The following is a 20,796-nucleotide window of genomic DNA, read 5'->3' on the forward strand; positions in this document are numbered from 1 at the left end:
ACCCAGGCGTCCCCCCCTTTTTTTTTTTAATTTTATTTATTTTCAGAGAGAGAGCACAAGCAGGGGAGGGGCAGAGAGAGAGGGAGACACAGAATCTGTAGCAGGCTCAAGGCTCTGAGCTGTCAGCACAGATCCTGATGCAGGGCTCAAACCCATGAACTATGAGATCATGACTTGAGCTGAAATCCAGAGTCAGATGCTTAACCAACTGAGCCACTCAGGTGCCCCTGTATGTATTTATTTATTATCTTTCCCATATTAACTAAGAACTCCTTCAAGACCGAGAGTATTTCTTCAACTCCAAATTCTTCATAGCACACAGTCTAACAGAAGTGGATTCTTCATTGCCATTTATGACATTAATCAGTTGTATTTCCTTTTAAATTACAGATAAAATATATTTTAATAGCAAAATATTACAGGCACAGCAAAATGCTCTTTTTAATAAACTTAACCAAAGAATATAAATAAACAGGACATATTTTACAAAAAGTAGGAACAATGTTACCTACACAAAGAAAAACTTGGTTCTGAGAAAATAAAACATGAACCGCACATCTCAGTGAAGATTCATTTGCAACTGCTTACTTTGTGAACTTGACATAATACATTTTTAAGTTGCCATTTGCTTTATCTCATATGATACAAACATAACAAAATACATGAAAAACCTTGTTGAAATACACAAAAATGTAATGTAATCTCTGAGTCCTAGGTGTTTTGAGTAACAGAAGCAACTTTTTCGTCAAGGTACGCATTTGGAACTGCAAAAGCAGTGTTACGACATCGCTTCGCACCATATACCATAATCTCTTGTATTTGGGGTCTCCCTCCACTTTTCTGTCCCTTTAAACTTCTATCTAAAAAAAAAAAAAAAAAAAAAAAGCAGTATTCATAAAGATAAGAGAAGGGGTTAGAATCTGTTTGAGCTCTGGATGCCAGTATCTCGTTACCCTATTTCAATCCTCTTTTTGTAGTTCGAAAATGCGGTGTAACACATCATTGTTCATTTCATGCGGACTTAGTGTTGCTCCTTCATGTGGCCACAGAAGTTGCTCTTGAATAAGGCGAGAGTGCTCAGCTATCTCAGTGCAAGGGAATTCTGACTTGCCCCAGGCCGACACCGGCAGCTCGCCCTGCGGAAGGGACTGTCCCAACACACTCGGCTTCACAAGTCTCTCAGTCTGTTCGCAGAGATGTTGCATGAAGAGAACCCAGCGCTTACAAATACTCTATTATTGTTCTAGTTATAATACTAATAACACGGATTGTTATTAAGCTACAAGTAACCGGCTCTTTTATGACCTTTCCTCAAGTTAGGCTTTCCTACTCTTTAAAACATTTTCCCCAAAATGATTACCTTCCTTTATCTTTCTATCCTAGTTAATAGCCGGTAGGACATGTACTTCTCACGGGCTCATCATTAGAAGGGAAGGAAGGACCCACTAGATGCCTGAGCCTGTTATGAAGAGAAAAGAAATTTCCCATTTTGGTTTTGTTTGGTTTTCTGTATAAAGAAAGAACAAAAACAAAAAACAGAACCAGCGCTGCCCCCATCCTCAATCTTCAGTGTTTGTTATTTCTAGACACTTTCTATAGAAGCAGTCAAAGCACATAGCTGTTCCCTTCCTGGTTGATAGCACAACCTGGATGTCGGAGGAGCTGACTGTGATGCAGAATGGGATGCCATGCGGCTTGGGGACCGCAATGAGAGAACACAAAACCCCTTTGTCTTCTACATTTCCTAAAAGTGAGCACGCCTGGGTTGGTGGTTTCATCGGCTTCCATCAGAACGATGACAGCTTTGGTATTCTCACGGAGGTGACAACATCCTGAAGGGCAAGCAGTTACCCACAAGTCAGCAAATGTGGTGGGTTCCGAAAGGTCCAAATCTGCATGTGCTTTTGGTTTGTTTTGAAAGAAAAAGCCTTAGTCAGCTTTCGTCTGAAGCCTGCTGTGGATCACAACATCAGGGACCATTCCGCCCTGCGCGCTTGGGCAGGGAAGGCCTATTTAAAGATGAACGACCGAGATCGGATTGTGCCTTCCCCTTGGTCGAGCTGCTTTCTTATTTGAGACTGTAATAGAGCATACACACATACATATTTACTGGTGAGCAATTTTATGATAACGAACTTAGCAAATATTAAATAAGACATGCTGGTTAGTAAGGACACATTGCATCTGTAAGTTAATGAACACGTGACACCCCTACCCCCCACCGAATTTCAGTATGGCTTTCCATACTTTTTGCAGGATAAATATTGAAAAGTAGTTGCTAAAACATGTACAAATTGGGAACTGGCCTAATACTTACGGTAATTCATAAAATGAAATACTATTCAATGAATCAAAATGAATACTTAGATCTAAATTTATTAATAGGGAAAAATGTTTATGACACATTGCCAGTGGAGTATGTGTGTAAAGAGTGATTCAGTTTTGATTTTTAAATATTTATTTGCACAGGGAGAAGTCTGAAAGTGTGTGAATTTGATATACTTTTACTTTAATTTTTCTATAATAATGATGTGTCACTTGCATAATTACAGAATACAAAGAATGAAAAATTGATTATCTGAGCAAATGTTTCATGTGGCAAAGTAGTTCCCCACTGAGTGTCAAATACATTGGAACTATCTAAAAATGAATGGGGTTGGGGGGCGAGACTGGGTGACTCAATCAGTTAAGTGTCTGACTCTTGATTTTGGCTCAGGTCATGATTTCTCGGTTTGTGTGTTCGAACCCTGCATCAGGCTCTGTACTGACAGCACTCAGCCTGTTTGGGATTATCTCCTTCTCTCTGTCCCTCCCCTGCTTGTTCTCTATTTCTCTGTCTCTCAAAATAAATGAACATTTAAAAAATGTTTTTAAATAATAAAACATAAAAATGAGTGGTATACTTATTTGGATTTCAAACTGAAAATACAACCAAAAGCAAAAGTCCCAGCATCTACAAAAGAATATTCAACAAGTTTCTTCGTAAAAAAAAAAAATTAAGAAAAGTTGTTGATGTTTGAAAACATCAAGGGTTTCAAGATGGTATTTACAGAACATTTTAGAAAGCCGTAAGGACATGTTCTTGACTAACAACTCACTAAGTTGCAAACACATCTACAAAAAATGTATGAGACTGGTGAATTTTTATAAGCACCTTATAAGAAAGCAGATAAAATAAGCCACATTTCATGCTTGATCTTCACAAAGACATACTGGAAGCTAAGGGAAGTTCGTCTAGCAATCAATCTTCCTTCTCTATTTAAAAGGACTTTCTACACTAGAAATATGGCGGCTTTCCTCTGTCTGACCTTCCAGTCCCACATGTCCTCCAGGCAAAATTGGACCAGGCCACCCACTCAAAGGAAGACTAATCTCGAGGGCGAGAGGCTAAGGCTCCAGGGCTGAGACCCCAGGGTAGCCCTGTCCTTTCTCTTTTACCCCCATCTCCATGCCTTCAGTGACTCACAAGAAGTCTGCCAGTGGACACCCCATTCGTTCTTGGAGATAGTCTGACACTTTCGATAGAAATATGTTTGAAGTTGTCAACATGTTATTTCTGAGTACTAGACATCAAGAGGACTTGTATAACTCACCAGTTTCCAGCGTAATATTTTGATCCACTCGTCAGCTTCTACTCCTGTCTTTGCACAGAGATAAAATGTCCTGAATGGAAACACTAGGCTGAGAAGATGAAAGAAAAACATAAGATACTCCAGGTGGTTGGCTGAATGTCTTCGTTGAACAGTAATTAGAATATGCAACAGGAAAAAATAATCAACAAAGAGCAACTTGAAGAACTGATAAATACAGAGTGATTCCTGCCAGCAAAGGGCAGAAATGTGGAGGAAGTTGTGGATTCATAGTATTATTACTGGTCAGTTTATATTTTCTAATGAGAAGTCAAAACAGAAAAAAAAAAAACATGTCCAGGACACCCCCATATCCTTTTGTAGGCTTATGTCTTAGACTGAATACAGCACTTGTGTGTTTATTCAGCTGATGTGTTAAATGACTCTGAACGCGTGCTATGATTCAAAGAATCAGCAAGACGGGTAAGAGTTTGCTGAAGAAACCCATTTGTGTTGGCCTGATTCAGTGAGAAATAAGCTGCTTTGTTGGATGTAGGTACTTTTAACTAATTAGGACAGGAAAAAAAAGATAATAAATCTCAACTATTCATTTTGCCCATTGTGTCATGAGTTCATCTCTGCTTCGAAGAAGACAAACTTTCCTACTGGCATGAAAACTTATTCTAGGAATATGGTAGCTCTTCATTGACTGTCTCTCTTTGGCTATCTAGTCAAATCTTTTGACTAAAAAGATCAGCCCTAACTTACATCTTGCCCATACTTCCCGTCCTTATACTTGAGATGCGAAACACTAAGAATCCTTTTTTCCTCACTCGTGAGAAAAATTTTTAAAAAGCCTTCCACTCTAAGTCAGAAGGGTTTCTATATCCTAAAGCCAAAGCAGCATATCTTGTTTGTATCAGTGATTAATGTTGAATAGACAAGAAGTAAGTCCCTGTGTATAGAAGGTAAACCTTGGTGTGAGGCCCAGTTGGGTGGTGAGGGGATAGTGGTGGTACTATATAGAACTGGTTTCTGGAATTGTCATTGGTTGGTACTCCCTGTGAGAGACATTATTAACTGCCTATTAATGCAGATAATTTTTCCTTTCTTCTTGCTAACAGAACCCCAGGCAATAAATTATAATTAGTTGGAGCCAATTATGATCATACTAGTTTTCTCACTTTCCCTGCTGCTGCTGATGGCCATGGGACCCAGCCTTGGCCAATCAGATAGGAGGGGAAATCTGATAGATTTCCGAGAAAATGCCTGCTTTCCTGATAAAAAGGGACAGGTATGGGTGATCCCATTCCTACATCCTCTTCATGACTGACATGAAAATGTGAGGCCTAAAGCTGGAGTAGTTGTCTTGGACACTAAAGTAGCAAATGAATTGCTCAAGGTCAAGAGTAATGTAGAGACACTGGCTCCCATCTTGTCATGTTAGCTGCCTGCCTCCTGATATTTTGTTATATAACCAATAACCACCGCCCCCCCCGCCCCACCGCTGGCTCATATGGTACCTTTAAGTGAATTTTTATTTTTTTTCTTTAAAAACATTTTTTTTAAATGTTTATTTATTTTTGACAGACACAGAGCATGAGTCGGGGAGGGGCAGAGAGAGAGGGAGACACAGAATCCAAAACAGGCCCCAGGCTCTGAGCTGTCAGCACAGAGCCCCACGGGGGGCTCGAACTCATCAACCATGAGATCATGACCTGAGCTGAAGTCGGTTGCTCAACCGACTGAGCCACCCAGGCACCCCCCTTTAAGTGAATTTTAAAAAGATATCCATTACTGGTAGATGTTACAGAATTAACGTGAATTTTCTTGGATGTGTAATGGTGACATTGTTATTCTTAGGGGGTACATGCCCAGGTATATATAGATAAAGTGCCATGATGTCTCCAACTTACTTTCAATTTGTTCAGGAAAAAAAGTGAATGGATAGAGATATAGCAGGTAATGGCAAAATACTTATAATGCATCTAACTGAAAGGTATGTGGGTATGTTTGAAAAACATTAAGGTTGATGGAAAATAAAGTACTCCTTTTTCAAGACACATCTCCTAGTCAGAGAATTGTCATGATGCACTGATTAGGTTAGAACGAAACACTTTTGTGTTATCTGCCAGAAATAGTCATGATAATACAAATCACCCATTGTTGCAGTCAACAAAGTTAAAATTTAAAATGAGTAAAAAACTCCAAAGGAATAAAGCTGAGATGTTGGTGGCATTCTGTTACGTATATACTTATGCAGTGTACAACGTAAACAGTTATGCTGCCGGACCTGCCTATTGGTTTAAGTCACTTTAAATGAGGTATTATGTCACGCTCAGCTGTAGCATTCCTAACATACATACACTGTGTGTTAGTTACATCCGTGCCCCTCAGATCAAGACATTTGTACATACAGGGTTTTTTTATTCCTCAGCTAAAGTAATTGTCTGCCAAGAAGACGTTTAAAATCATTTCCTTGCAAGACAACTTACCAAAAACAGTTTACTCTTTCCTGTGAATAATCAAATTGTACAGCTGAACATTCTGTTAAGTCTAGGATCCGAATTGGTTCTGGTGACTTCAAAAAAGAAAAAAAAAAAGCAACTTATATGTCATCACAATAAAACACACAAATTTGTCCATCATTTATCCCCCTGAAAATCTTCCATTATATGCCCTTGTCGATTTTACTTTCATTAAGGGGACTGATCATAGAGAACCTTCCTGAAGGGAAGTCATAACCCCTGGTTTGGGGATTTGCTATTCATGAAACTGGATGTTAGGAAGAGATTGTCTTTATCAATTTATTTTATTTATTTATTTAAAAATTTTTTTAACGTTTATTTATTTTTGAGACAAAATGAGTGGGGGAGGGGCAGAGAGAGGGAGACACAGAATCCAAAGCAGGCTCCAGGGCTCTGAGCTGTCAGCACAGAGCCCCACGGGGGGCTCGAACTCATCAACCGTGAGATCATGACCTGAGCCGAAGTCAGATGCTCAACCCACTGAGCCACCCAGGTGCTCCTTTATCAATTTAAATTTAGTGGAGATGGATTTTTAAAATTTATTTTATTTTATTTTATTAATAATTTATTTATTTTTAATTTACATCCAAGTTAGTTAGCATATGGTGCCACAATGATTTCAGGAGTAGATTCCTTAATGTCCCTTACCCATTTAGCCTATCCCCCCTCCCACAACCCCTCCAGTAACCCTCTGTTTGTTCTCCATATTTAAGAGTCTCTTATGTTTTGTCCCCCTCCCTGTTTTTATATTATTTTTGCTTCCCTTCCCTTGTGTTCATCTGTTTTGTCTCTTAAAGTCCTCATATGAGTGAAGCCATATATTTGTCTTATTGGAGATGGATTTTAAACATAGAAGGGAGTCATATTTTTCTTTCATGTTTTTAAACTTCTACTTTCTCGGAAATTTGGTGTAGGGAAAGTGAGAAGAAATAAAATAATTTCAAACTGGCTTCATGAAATGGGCATGGGAAATGGACATATTTTATACTAAAGGGAGAAACTGCTGCAGACAAAGCTAATACACCCCAGCAAGACAACAAACCCATTGCCCTAAACAAGGGAATGATGTGCCTTGGGAAGCTGGTTTAGCAGTTCAAAAGATCCGTTTCTGGGACACACATCTCATCCTTGCGGAAGAACTCTGCCTAAGGCACAAGGCTGGCTCTGTCAGTGGAGCATGCAGCTCTTGATCTCGGGGTTGTGAGTTTGAACCCCGAGGGTTCATGTTGGGGGTAAAGATTACTTAAAAAGAAAACAACTCTCATATCAGGAATCAAGAACACACATTTCCAATCACTTGGAAACTTGGCGTTTCAGGTACTCATAAAGAAAATCTCAGGGATTTCAAAGGCAGATGTTCTCTGCATCTAGAGAGCTGATTTGTAAAGGGCAAATGTATTATGTTTCTCACCATCTGGTCTTTGAAGTATTTCAGCTCATTCCTGTGCAATGTGAACCATCTTGTTTTCCAGGTCTGAGAAAAAAAATAAGTAAAACATGCAGGTTTTGAATATAGGAATGCAATCTTTGAACTGGATCGTTTCCTTTAATTTCAATAGTATCTAAAAGATTAGATCCAATAAAATATTGTTGTGGTAAGTCATTTCTGAAGAAAAGTTTCAAAATATCTACAAAAACTAAAGTGATTTCATGCTTTAAGTTCATAATGAAGATAGAGATATTGACATACTTAAACAAATAAGAAGAAATGGTCTATCAGAAATATCCAAGGTTATTTATAACAAACTACTAAATGTCTGTCTTATTAACTCCATAATAAGAATATATACCATTTTGTGAGCACCTACTATGGGCTACATACTATCCTTGGAGGTTCATATATATTATAGCCAATCCTTATATGATGCCAATATTCTTGTTTAACAAATACACAAATTTAAGTTTAGGAACCTCAAACCACATAATTTTCTAAGACTTGCCTAAGAATTCCACGGTATTGGTGGCAGGAACTGGTGTTTCCCACCTCCTCCTTCTTACGTACTGACAGAACCCTCATCTCGGGTGGCAATGTGTCCAGTTAAAAGAGGTAACAGAGAACTTAAAAACAGATATGCTGTGAATATAAATACTTCCTATCCTTAGAAAGCATCCAGTCTAGTAGGGACACAAATAAATAAATATTTAGGTTGAACTCAAGCAGGCCAGTACCCATGACAGAGGTTAAGTGCCCCGACTCTTAAAATAGGGAAGAGTAGACCTATTCCATGAAGGCCATCTTGGTACAATGACGTAAATGGAGGGACAGTTGGATACCCCACACTAGTAAAGTTCTAAACTGTGTTTCCTTTGGGATTTTATAACATAGTTACGTTAATGCCAGTGATATTTTTGGCCTACTTTTGGGTAAACATTTTATACAATTTTCACTTCTTTGTTAAAAAAAATGAAAAAGAAGAATGTTCTAGAGTCAACTTGCTACTTTCATCCTTCATCCTCTATTGTTCCATTAAAAGGACTGTGAGTTTTGGGGAGTATTAACTGTAGGCTTACTCTTACACATTTGACTTTGCCAAAGACAGTCAAGTGAGTTTCCAGAATTTTGACCAATATTAGTCATAAAGATCAACTCTTGAAACAGAAATATTTTAACTGGGTCAAAATGAGTGGGCAAGCATGTTTTAAAAGAATGTCAACGTGGGAATTGAGTCTGCTGACATGCTCTCTTTCTCTGTGGCTGGCTCCAGGCAGAAACCCATTTCCTTACCTTGACCAGGCCCCCCTGTTTGGTGAGGTAACCCTCTTTGGTGCCCAGCTGAAAAAGAGAGAAGCACCAAGTAAAGCTCAGATCTATCACAACGTGATTTTTGTCTATTTCTGCCCTATTTTAAAAAGGAACACGAGTTTGCCATTGATCTTTGAGTAATCGCCTTCTTGAACATCCTCCCTGTGTGGGGAGAAACTGTTTGCAGACTGGATCTTCTGGGGGAATCCTATAGCAACAGACAACAAGTGAGAGACTCTCTTCTAACTTGAGTTAGCAATTTGCAAATGATAAGCGACATCACATCACTTGTAAAAGTCGGGGTTGGCAAAGTGTGTCACGTGAAACCCATTGCTTTGATTGTTGCACGGGTATTACACACCCAGGCACACACCCGTGGATTGATGTTGGGTCAATACATTTGGGAAACGCTGGACTAAGTAGAGACATTTCTTTACTTCCCCGAGTCTGTATGATGCTAATATGCCTTGTGAATTTTAAGAGGGAACAGTAGAGGTAGCATTTCCATATTTATTTTATCACGTGATCCTCTGCTATCCTAGCATCCCTTTTTCACAGACCATCTCTCGAGGCCTCCGTTCAGTGGAAAGAAATTTCAGGAATGCAGATTTATTGACACTTGAAGTGACAATGAATAATTTCTTCACTCATGTAGCATTAATTCAAGGGTAACTATCACACACATAGCTAGCACCTATAAAATGTAAGGAATGGTGGGGAACAGTGCAAATAGAAATATGCCTAAAACAAGGACCCTAAGGTGAAGACTTTGTAACTTCATAAATTTCTGAAGAAACCAAATTCCTTATAGGGTATTTTGTTCTATTATGATGTCACAATGTATCTTATATTAGTAAGATAACAGAATAAAGAGAAAAAAATGTTGCAGAAGCAAAGGGAACAGAAATTTTGGAAGGAGTCATTAAAAAGAGGATGAATCCCATAACAGGGAAGCTAAGGAAGCTGATATTTTATTATTATACTTTTTAAGTTTATTTATTTATTTTGAGAGAGAGAGAGAGCGAGCAAGGGAGGGGCAGAGAGACAGTGAAAGAGAGAATCCCAAGAAGGCTCCACACTGGCAGATGTGGGGCTCGAACCCATGAATTGTGAGATCATGACCTGAGCTGAAATCGAGATTCCGATGCTTAACTGACTGAGCCACCCAGGCACCCCAGGAAGCTAACATTTTATTGTCTTATAGTGTATTGTATTAAAATTTTTTTTTAATGTGTCCTGAGTTTTGAGAGAGAGACAGAGACAGAGACAGAGTGTGAGTGGGGTAGGGGCAGAGAGCGAGGGAGACACAGAATCGGAAGCAGGCTCCAGGCTCTGAGCTGTCAGCACAGAGCCCGATGCGGGGCTTGAACCCACGACCCATGAGATCATGACCTGAGCTGAAGTCAGACGCTTAACCAACTGTGCCACCCAAGAGCCCCAGAGAGCTAATATTTTAGATAGGACCTATTCTATGTCAGGCTCTTGAAATATATTATCTCACTTAATCTCCATCAGCAGAACCAACTGGCATTTCACATTTCCCAGAGCCAAAACAGAACTGCTTCTTCCCATCTGCCAAACCCGCCCCTCCTGCCAACTTGGCTGTATGAGTAAAGTGCAGGAGGCCTACTCTGTGACTCCTTTACATACCACATTCAACCTGTTGTAAGTCTCGTCTCTTCTACCTTCAAAACACACCCTGAAGTTCACCAGTTCTTATCCCCACTCTCAGTTTCCACTGCCACCGTCTCTCCCTGGACTGTGCCAACAGCCCCCCTAACTGGGCACCTCGCCCCAACTTTGCAACACATTCCACTTTGCACTTAGTGGTGAGAATGAGCGTCTTAAAATTTTAAAACTTAAATTACGTTGCTCAAAACCCGTATCATTTCTCCTTGACACTTAGAACAAAAATAAAGTATTTATTTTCTCTACAAGGCCTTTCCTATTGTTAATACAGCTGACATTTTGGACGTGATAATTCTCCCCTATGTGTGGTGGCACATTTAGCCTCCATGGCCCCTGCCTTTGTTGGGAAACAAGTCTTCAGGGGTTCTCATATTTCCGTATGTCTTATGAGCAAGGCACCAGCCCTTTGTCCCAGAGCTATTTTGAAGGCATGCTTGTAGAACAAACAACCTTAGTGCAAGTGGGGGAGAGGCAGAGAGAGGAGGGAGGAGGAAGGAGAGAACCCCAAGCAGGCTCCGCAGTGTCGGCCCAGAGCCCAATGAGGCTCGAACTCACCAACCGCGAGATCAGGACCTGAGCCGAAGTCGGACGCGTAACTGACTGAGCCACCCAGGCGCTCCTGATCAAATGACTTTGGAAGATAGAAATAGTGTTTCCCTCCAGAGGAAAGGCAGACGCACAGAAGTCTGGCATGAGGCTGTGGAGCTTTGTTAGTCTGCAAGCAGGGTGAAGTCTAAGGCTCTTCTCAGTTCTTGACACCCACTGATGCCAGGAGGGCCCCAAAGCACCGCAAATTTCCAAACACTCAGCTGGGCAGCAGGCCCCTTAAGAACCCCACTGCTGTAGGCGATCAACCCCTCCTTCCCTCAATAATCTCATCTTCCACCACTTGCCCTCTCGCTCACTTCATGCCAATCGTTCTGATCTTGCCAGTCTGCAAAGCACCTCCGTTTAGTCCCCGCCTCAGGGCTTTTGTACTGTTCTCTCTGCCTGCGACACCGGAAAATGTTGGTAATTTTCTGCCTGTATTGATGCACAATAAGCTTCATGGATTTGTCATTTCGCAGTGTGGGTGCAGCCGCACTCCACCAATCAGTCACCACTGTTTTAAAAACCCCATTGTACAGAACGTTCTGTGTATAGTCATACTGAGATGCTTGGGCAGGGGAATCCATCCCACACTCGGAGTGAGCAAAGAAGGTAAGCAATGAGGCTTTCAGAATTTGGTTCAAAGAGGTCTACTTCTACCTAAGGGAGCTACATCCCATGCTCGCGCCAGCTCTACAGATCAGGCCCTGCAATTTACTGTTGATAAAGAACACACGTAGTAGAGTATGGTGCAGCTGACCCTGAGCAGGGATCTCGGTGAGGGGTGGGGGGAGGGCGGGTGTAGCAGCAGGGATCTCGGTGGGGGGTGGGGGGCGTAGCTGAGGAGAATGTGAAGTTACATGGACTGGACAAATGAAAGAGATGTGAGGTGATTGGTAAGGCGGTAAGGATGCATAAAGACGAAGTCAGGGAGGGGTGGGCTGGCTGGAAAACGATTAGGATTTGAGTCTTTTTCTGTTTTTTTAATGTTTATTCATTTTTGAAAGCTAGAGACAGAGCACAAGCAGGGGAGGGGCGGAGAGAAAGGGGGACAGAGAATCTGAAGCAGGCTCCAGGCTCTGAGCTGTCAGCACCAGAGCCCGACGCGGGGCTCGAACGCGCGAACCGTGAGATCATGACCTGAGCCAAAGTCAGATGCTCAACCGGCTGAGCCACCCAGGCACCCCAAGAGTGAGTCTTCATTTGGCCTTTGGTCTGTTCTGACTTGGGACTCTTCATTGTCTTGCTTTCCTAAATGTTGCTGGTTCTGAGGTTTGATACTTCCTCTTCCAACTCTAACAAAGCTAAAATACCCCTTTCACCCAATTCCCACAATGCTTACTTTCAAGGAGACGTAGCAGAGTAGCAAAAAATGTAACGTGCGCCTGGGAACCAGGCTAGGCTACAGAGCTCCAATGACAAGCTCGGATTCTTGTCCTGAGAAGTGTCAGACCGCGGGGACGGCAGACAAATGCACAAGTGGTTATTAGCCTCCAGCGTGATGATGGCAGGATCGAAGTGAACAGTGGGTGCTCAGAGCACAAAAGGGGGCATTTTCACCAAAGCTAGGAGGTGCCCAGGAAGGCTTCCTGAGAGGCACCGATCTCTGATGAGCCTTGAAGGGTGAGGGCACAGCAGTGGTGTTCACAGTGTACCTGAAGCAGGGAGAGGAGAAGGAGCAGAGCCAGAGGGATGCACATGACCGTGAGTGTAAGAGGAGCAGAGGTGAGGCCAGAAGGATGAACAGGGCCAGGTGGGAGGAGAAGACAGCGGCCACCACCCAAGGTTGAGCAGGGAGGTCAAGTGACCAATCTGCTTTTTAAGAAAGATCTCTCTGGTGGCAGGGTAGGAAAAGTTCTGCAGAGACAAAGAGGCCACACGTTTGTCATTTGTAGCCTAATACCTTCAAGGGATGATTTTTTTCAAGTGTCATAGTTGCCGTCTAGAGTTGGTTCTCCGTATTTCATTTTTTGTCTTCTTTATTATCCACACAAATCCTGATGTCTTATACCGGGAGTATTTGGCAAGCAAGGCAGAGAGGGAGAGTGTGAGAGCCCTGAGCACAGGGCAGGGAAGCAGTTCTGGGAGGATTCCTTGCAGGCTCACAGCTCATAGAGCAAACAGAAATGGACTTGAGGAACAGTGAGTGCTGCTGTTGCACTGAAATTGAACAAAGGCCCACATTGCAAAGGAGCGCGAATGTCGGGGCGCCTGGTGGCTCAGTTGGTTAAGCGCCCGATTTTGGCTCAGGTCATGATCTCACCGTTTGTGAGTTCGAGCCCCACGTCGCGTCAGGCTCTGTGCTGACAGCTCAGAGCCTGGAGCCTGCTTCCGATTCTGTGTCTCCCTCTCGCTCTCTGCCCCTCCCCCACTCACATTCTGTCTCTCCCTCAAAAATAAATAAACAATAAAAGAAATTTAAAAAAGAAGTGCAAATATTTTCTGTCTGTCCGTCCGTCCATACCCTTCATTCAGGAGGGAAAAAAAAGAATAGGAAAAAAATAACATCCTGATGTTTTATAGTCAAAGTGGGGAATATTGTTCCTCTGCAGACCATTGAGATGTAAAAAAATTTTTTCTTCCTTTTTTTTAATGTTTTTATTTATTTATTTGTTTGTTTTCTGAGAGAGAGAGAGAGAGAGGAGGTGCAGAGACAGAGGGGGACAGAGGATCTGAAGCAGGCTCTGTGCTGACTGCAGACAGCCTAGTGCGAGGCTTGAACTCATGTACCACAGATCATGACCTGAGCTGAAGTCTGACACTTAACTGACTAAGACACCCAGGTGCCCCCGCCCCCCAAATTTTCTTAATATAAGAAACTTGTGGCAGAATAACAGTTTAGCCAACTATGTGAACATCTACGTCTCTCGTCCATTCTACCAAGAACTTGTTTAGCTAAGTAAAGGGAAGAATTTAAGTGCCATTTTATTCTTTTTTTTATTTTTAGTGTTTATTTATTCTTTTTTTTATTTTTAGTGTTTATTTATTTATTTTTGAGAGAGAGAAGGAGAGAGACAACAAGGGGAGAGGGGCAAAGACAGAGCGAGACACAGAATCTAAAGCAGGCTCTAGGCTCTGAGCTGTCAGCACTGAGCCCAATAGGGGACCCAAACCCACAAACTGTAAGATCATGACTTGAGCCTAAGTTGGACACTTAACTGACTGAGCCACCCAGGCACCCCTAAGTGCCATTTTCAAGGTACTTAGAATCCTCACTATGGCAATGTATTTTTTGATGATTTGCCAGATGGACCAGATGAACTGAGTCATGGGCTTCAAACCTTATGTTTCCTTCCAGGTTTTATATCACAAGTTAGAATTTTTATGTGAACAAACATCCTTTTAAAACTATCTAACTCAGTGCACCTGGGTGGCTCAGTCAGTTAAGCCTTCGACTTAGGCTCAGGTCATGATCTCACCGTACGTGAGTTTGAGCCCCACATCGGGCTCTGTGCTTACAGTGTGGAGCCTACTTGGGATTCTCTCTCCCTCTCTCTCTGCCCCTCCCTGGCTTATACTCTCTCTCTCGCAAAAATAAACATTTAAAAAATATAGAAAACCTTTGAACTCTTACTGCATATTACCACGTTTAGACAGTGAAAGCGCTGTGGTCAGATGGAGGGCCACTTACAGAGGGTGCAGTGGGCACGAGGTCACTTTCCGTTCTTCCCGTCTGCATCGCTGTGTGAACCCGGACAGATTCATAAATGGATGGTTCCTCCACTTTCCTTGGATAGGGATGTTTCAGAACAATCAGAGTGCCTGGATGAAGATAAAAGAAACTCATCAAAGAGGAGCCCCAGAAAGAAGGTCCAAATGCTAAATGACCAGATAACGTGTCTAGATTTCAGTCTCTTGTTTTTCACCTATTCACTCATTCATTTCTCGACGTTTATCAAGTACCAACTATATGTCAGGCACTTAAGCTGGACGCTGAAGATATAAAGCATGATGCGATGGTTTCTGTCCTCGTAGTGCTCAGACAGAACTAGCATGGGATGTCACTTAACGGGTAGTCATGTGCATGAACAGGGTGACGAGGCCAGCGTCAGAGATGTGGGCAAAGCATACCGGTGGTGCCCGGGGCCCCCGAAGACCCCTCCTTTGGAACACTTTGGAAAAGATTTCGTAGAGGAGACAACATGGATCCGGACCTGAAGCTACAACTGGAAGTTTTCCAGGTAGGCTTTATAAAAACCATGAGAGCAAAACCCAACAAACGCACGGAGGCATGGGAGGATTCAGTCCATAGATCTTATTTCTCACTCATTTCAGAACAAGCCTTCTAACAAATCAGTGGATCTCAAAAAACTGGACTCGTTGCATTTTCCCTACTGTCTCCTGCCACCCAATTAACAAAATAAACTACGTGAAGCTTTCGCTTTCCTCCAGTGAACATGACCTGAACTGGCTTATGTGTGATTGCCTTCACTTCCATCTGGAGGAGGGGATTGGGCAGCACAAGGGCTCCAAAAGGGGCCAGTCTTTGGGGCCTTGGGCATGGCACATTGAAGCTGAGAGCCCACCTGACACCATGTTTCTGACCATCCCCCTCTACACCCTTCCCTGCCCCAATCACCCAGCGGGCAGGAACTAGATACTTTACAAAATGAGTAAGTTAAGGTTTTCTTTCCCCCTTTGCTATGGCTTCTTGCTTTTTATTTCATTGGGTCTTACAAAGGCAGGACGGAGATTGTACCCGACATGGGCAGAGATGTAAAGAATACAGTAATTCTTTCAACAAATATTTCTTGAGCTCTACTATGGGCAAGACACTTGTCCAGGCAGCGGGAATACAACAGCAAACAAAGAAGATAGAGCACTTGATCCTCTGCTAGGGGAGGAGAAGAAAAAATGAAAAGAAGTATGTCAGGTGAGAGAAGTGTTATGGAAACCCTAATAGAGCAAGGTACAGGCGTAGTGGGGGATGAGGGTGGCATCGGGAGAAGGTGGTATTTTAAAGGGTGGTCAGAAAGGCCTCTTTGAAAAGGTACTTCAACAGATTATAGAAAGTATGGACTTTGAATTAGAGTGAGAGAGAGAGAGAGAGGCGAGGAAAGAGAAAGACCACCTCTGCAGTTAAAAAGCACTTGATAACAATAATAGACCTACAAACAAAGCCCAACCATTCCACGGGGCTCGAGCCACAACCGTGGCCCCTGATACTGAGCCCACGTGGCGTCCTACTATCACTTGAAAAGGAACACTGAGAGAAGCCAGGAGAAGGTCCTTGACCTTGGCCCCAGAAAAGAATGAGACTCTGGCCTCCTCCTTCTTGAGCATCCAGTTCACACCCATAGTGTTGGGATCACAGCGAAAACTGGCCTTCACAGGTATCTGAAGCCCCGGTCCCACTCTTGCACATCGTCAGTGCTCTCCTGTCAATGTGACCCTTTCATGAGAACAGATCCAGTCATATCAGGACAAGAGGCCGGTTACGGTTTGACAGTCATAAGGAAAGCAGAGACGCGTGAATCAAGAGCAGCCGTTGTGCAGGCTCAGGGGCCGTGTGACACAATCACAACGTGCCAGATGCTTGCAGAATGTGCAGTTGGCTCCATGGTGACCCCCCCTCCCCAGAGGACCACCCCCAGTGATGCGCCAGGCAGTCACCGTGGCATCATGGAAAGAGCCACCCCTGCCACTCAGTGCCTGTTGACCCTTGGACAGTCATTCTAGCTTCTGTTTCCTCCCCGGACACATGGGAAGAATTACCCTGTCTTCACAAGGCTCTTTGAAGCACCAAATAAAGAACTGTTTGTGAAAAAGATAGTGAAAAAGAAAATGTTAGATATTATTATGCTTTGGTATAGAGTAGTTGTAAACTCTTGAGTGAAAATCTAATGATTGCGTCTTTGGGAGCATGAATTTTTAAATGTTGAGTTTACAAAGACCCATGTGTGACATTGTGCTGAGAGTAAAAATGGCAGAGTCTAGGAGCCACTGATGGCAGCTCCAAGATGTATTGGTGCCTCCTAAACCCTTCCGTCTGATCGTGGAGGAGAAGGGACTGGACCCCAGTGTTCAAAGCAGCTCACAAGTTAGAAAAAACGTGAAGTCTTATGCTTTCTCCCCTTTCCATGCATTTTTCTAAGCTTATTTATTTATTTTGAGAAAGAGTGGGATAGAGGCAGAGGGAGAGAGGGAGAATCCCAAGGCTCTACACCATCAGCACCAAGCCCAAACCGTGAAATGATGACCTGAGCCGAAATCAGAGTCGGATACTTAACCACCTGAGCCACCCAGGCGCCCCTACTTTTCCATGTTTAATATGAAAATAATGTTTTATAAGGATCCAAACTACATCTATAACCCAACTTAAAAAAAAGTTAATGTTTATTTTTGAGAGAGAGAGAAACAGAGAGCGAGAGAGAGAGAGGGAGACACAGAATCCGAAGTAGGCTCCAGGCTCTGAGTTGTCACCATAGAGCCCATCAGGGGGCTCAAACCCACAAACCACGAGATCATGACCTGAAGTCAGACGCTTAACCAATTGAGCCACCTACGTCCCCCAATATGAAAATAATTTTTTAAATGATGCTTTAGAAAGATGTATCTAGCCAATTTTTTTTTCTGGCACGTACCCAAGTATACTACCTGTAGTGGTTTCCTGTTGCTTCTGTAACAAATCACCACGTAGTGATTTAACACAACTCAAAATTATTACCTTACAGTTTTAGAGGTCAGAAGTCTGCAATGCGTCTCATAATCTTAAATCAAGGTATTGGCAGGACCGCTTTCCTTCCGGAAATCTCTGGGGGAGAATCCATTCCTTGTTTTTTCTAGCTTCTAGAAACTGCCTGCATTCCTTGCCTGGTGGCCACATTCCTCCATCTTCAAAGCCAGTAACAGTGCATTAAGGCCTGCTCACACTGCCATGTCTCTGGGTCTCCCTCTTGTGCCTCCGTCTTTCACTTATAAGGATCCTTATGATTACAATGGACACACCATTGTAATCGCACACCTCCCCATCCAAAGTCAGCTGACTTGTACTCTTAATTCCATCTGCAATCTTAATTCCCTCATGCCACATAACATATTCACAGGTCCAGGGAGAGACATGGGCATCTTTGGGTGGGCCGTTAGCTTGCCTACCATAGTACAGTGCCCAGGAGATAAGTATAGCCTTCGGGGCCAGTTGTGCTATAGTGTAAGATCTGTGTGCAAGGAATTCTGCCTGAATCACAATGCTATAACCACTTGGTATTATGAAGCCATTGCCTTTTCAACAGGTGCATTTCCCCACCCTGTGAGTCTCTTTAGAGCAGTGCCAAATTTACCTTTGCAATCCCACTTCCTGGTAGAGATGCTGACATAATGAAAGCTTGATGAGTGGGTAGATAAATGGATGCCACAGTAATTCAGGGTTAAGTCAGAGAAGAGCCTGGGGGGAACCAGCCTCCCAGGTCTAAGATTACCCCGGCTTCGGGCAAGGCCGGCTTCGGCCACAAGGCCAAGTACAGCTGTCCAAATCTCCACTAGGGGGAACCAAATTCTATTTCGAAACCTCTTCCAAAGTTTCACCAACAAAAGCTAAACTGAGGGAAATGATATTGAGTCAACAGGAAAGTACAATTGACTATACATTGACTTTAACTAGTAAGACCATGAAGGAGGCAGGATTGAATGGTGGAATGAACAAAATGGCAAAGCACTTATAAAATGACAACTTCCACTGATAAACATCCAGCCCCCTGAAAGGTCTTAGCTGACCAGTCTGCCCAAGAGAAAACAATAATATATAGAGCTTCCTGGCACGGCGGCTGGGCTAAGAGTGATTTCCCCTTCCGTAGACACTGCCCCATCCTTGTATGCCAGTGTAGATCCCCACAGACCCTGGGCCTCCCCCACAAACACCTCACTCAGGCTGCACTCACGGGACTTACTTCCGGGGATCTGCTTAGTGATTTCTCTGGAGAGAAGGCCCACCAGCTTCAGTTTCTGAACTACATGAAGGAGACTGTTCTTTCCTGCCTTTGGCATAAAACCTGGTCTCAGAAACACTCGGTGGAGGCCCACTTTTGAGGTGATCAGAGCAGGACCAAGGCAGTCATGTCAGTTTGCTGAAAGCTTCAGCGGTGGCGTGATCATGGGGCTGATTCGTTATTATCTCTTGGTGTTCAGTCTGCTTTTAAAATCTGGGAGAGAATACCAATCCTTACCACCACCACCCCCAAGGAAAATCCACTTATTTCCCTGTATTCCCCTCCCTCCATTTTTTTTTTTTTTTTAAATTCAGCTAGCCAAGGTTGGTTGCAATCAAAAGAAACTTCAATATGTAGCCACGACAGATTGTATTTCCACCTAAGGTCCAAGGTAGTGCCTTGGCCCTATAAGAGAGAAACTTGGGTTTAGTGATATTCAGGGCAAATTAATTCCAGGATTTGGTTGGAAGATTCAGATAAAAAGCAACAGGAGGCAGGGGCTGGTGGAGGGAGGAGAGAGGAAGCTGTACAGCCCAGCTCTTGGAAACCTGGCTGCAAGTTTCACTTCAGTTTCTGAACTACATGAAGGAGATTGTTGTTTCCTGCCTTTGATATGAAACCTGGTTTCAGAAACACTCGGTGGAGGTACATTTTTGAGGTGATCAGAGCAAGGCCAAGGCAAGCATTTCAGTTTGCATTGGCTGAACTGTAACTTACAGGACACCCACTCTGTCTGTGATACGGTGAGACTGCATTGGAGGACTCTTTATCTTGTATCCCACAGCGCTTCAGAAACACAGAACAGTTTTCAAGCCTCAGGCATTGGTTCGATATCTGAAGTGGAGTGTAGCACAAGAGCACACCTAGCTCTGAACAGGGAAACTTTTATTTAGAATATTTCTTTTAGGCACTAAAGATTGTGCTTGCCCATCAGGTTTCCAACTAGACTGTAAGATGTTGGAGGATGAGGTTGATACCTGATTCATCACCGCATCATCAGTAGCTAGTAGTCCTCAGCTCGTGGCTGGCGCCCAATACATATTTGTTTAATTAAATTCAAATAAGACTACATCCACTCATGCTTCGTTATTGCCCTCAGGTTCAGAAAACAAGCTAGGCAACTGGTGTGTGCATGGCGGATTTCTCTGTCATCTCTTGCCGGTGGGAAGCGGCTTTCTAGAGGGAGTGACAGGAATATTCAAGCTCTTTCTCCTTGCTTCTTTGCAACCTACCCTGCAAATGAACTTTAACCCATCCTTAAGATGATGCTGGTCAAACTACGTTCGCTTACATACACAGGGGCTTTAATAGCCCCTTTCCAGTCTCACAGGGAGAGCTACACAGAGGGAGGAGAAGTAGATCAGCTGGCCAGGTCAGAAGAGTCTGTTAAAACGTCCAAGTCAGGTCAGGTCGCTCTTTGCGGAGCCGTCACTTTATCTGATCCTTTATCTGAATCCTCTGCGGAGCTGGCTTAAAATTTGAAGATGACATAAACACTTGATAAATACAAATGTAATTAATTGCCCCCAACTAACTCTTCATGGTATACCAAAGAATATGCAGGTCTTGCGGACAATATGATGGGATTACCATAACGGTGCTTTGTTAAAAAACAATAATAGTGATTATTTATGCCAAGCTAAAAATGATTTTTATAGCCTTTCATACCCAATCTCATTCAATCCTCAATAGCAAGTCAGGAACTATTAAGGTATGAACTGTTAGGTCACCAGCTCTGATTTGTAAGATGGTGA

At 42.9% G+C, this 20,796-nt stretch overlaps 1 protein-coding gene across 1 annotated transcript in view; it reads right to left on the reverse strand.

The window, feature by feature from the left end:
* Positions 1–217: 217 nt before the first annotated feature.
* Positions 218–20,796, reverse strand: part of DAPP1 (dual adaptor of phosphotyrosine and 3-phosphoinositides 1) — a 51,788-nt gene continuing 31,209 nt past the window's right edge. The window contains exons 4-9 of the mRNA XM_015069099.3: positions 14,749–14,879; positions 8,823–8,870; positions 7,509–7,571; positions 6,065–6,150; positions 3,594–3,681; positions 218–2,078 (exon numbers count right to left, since the gene is read on the reverse strand). Coding sequence (XP_014924585.1) covers positions 2,010–2,078; positions 3,594–3,681; positions 6,065–6,150; positions 7,509–7,571; positions 8,823–8,870; positions 14,749–14,879 — 485 coding nt within the window. The 3' untranslated portion in view covers positions 218–2,009. The remainder of the gene's footprint in view (positions 2,079–3,593; positions 3,682–6,064; positions 6,151–7,508; positions 7,572–8,822; positions 8,871–14,748; positions 14,880–20,796) is intronic.

This window comes from Acinonyx jubatus, chromosome B1 (assembly GCF_027475565.1).
Source record: "Acinonyx jubatus isolate Ajub_Pintada_27869175 chromosome B1, VMU_Ajub_asm_v1.0, whole genome shotgun sequence".
Classification (NCBI taxonomy): Eukaryota; Metazoa; Chordata; class Mammalia; order Carnivora; family Felidae; genus Acinonyx; species Acinonyx jubatus.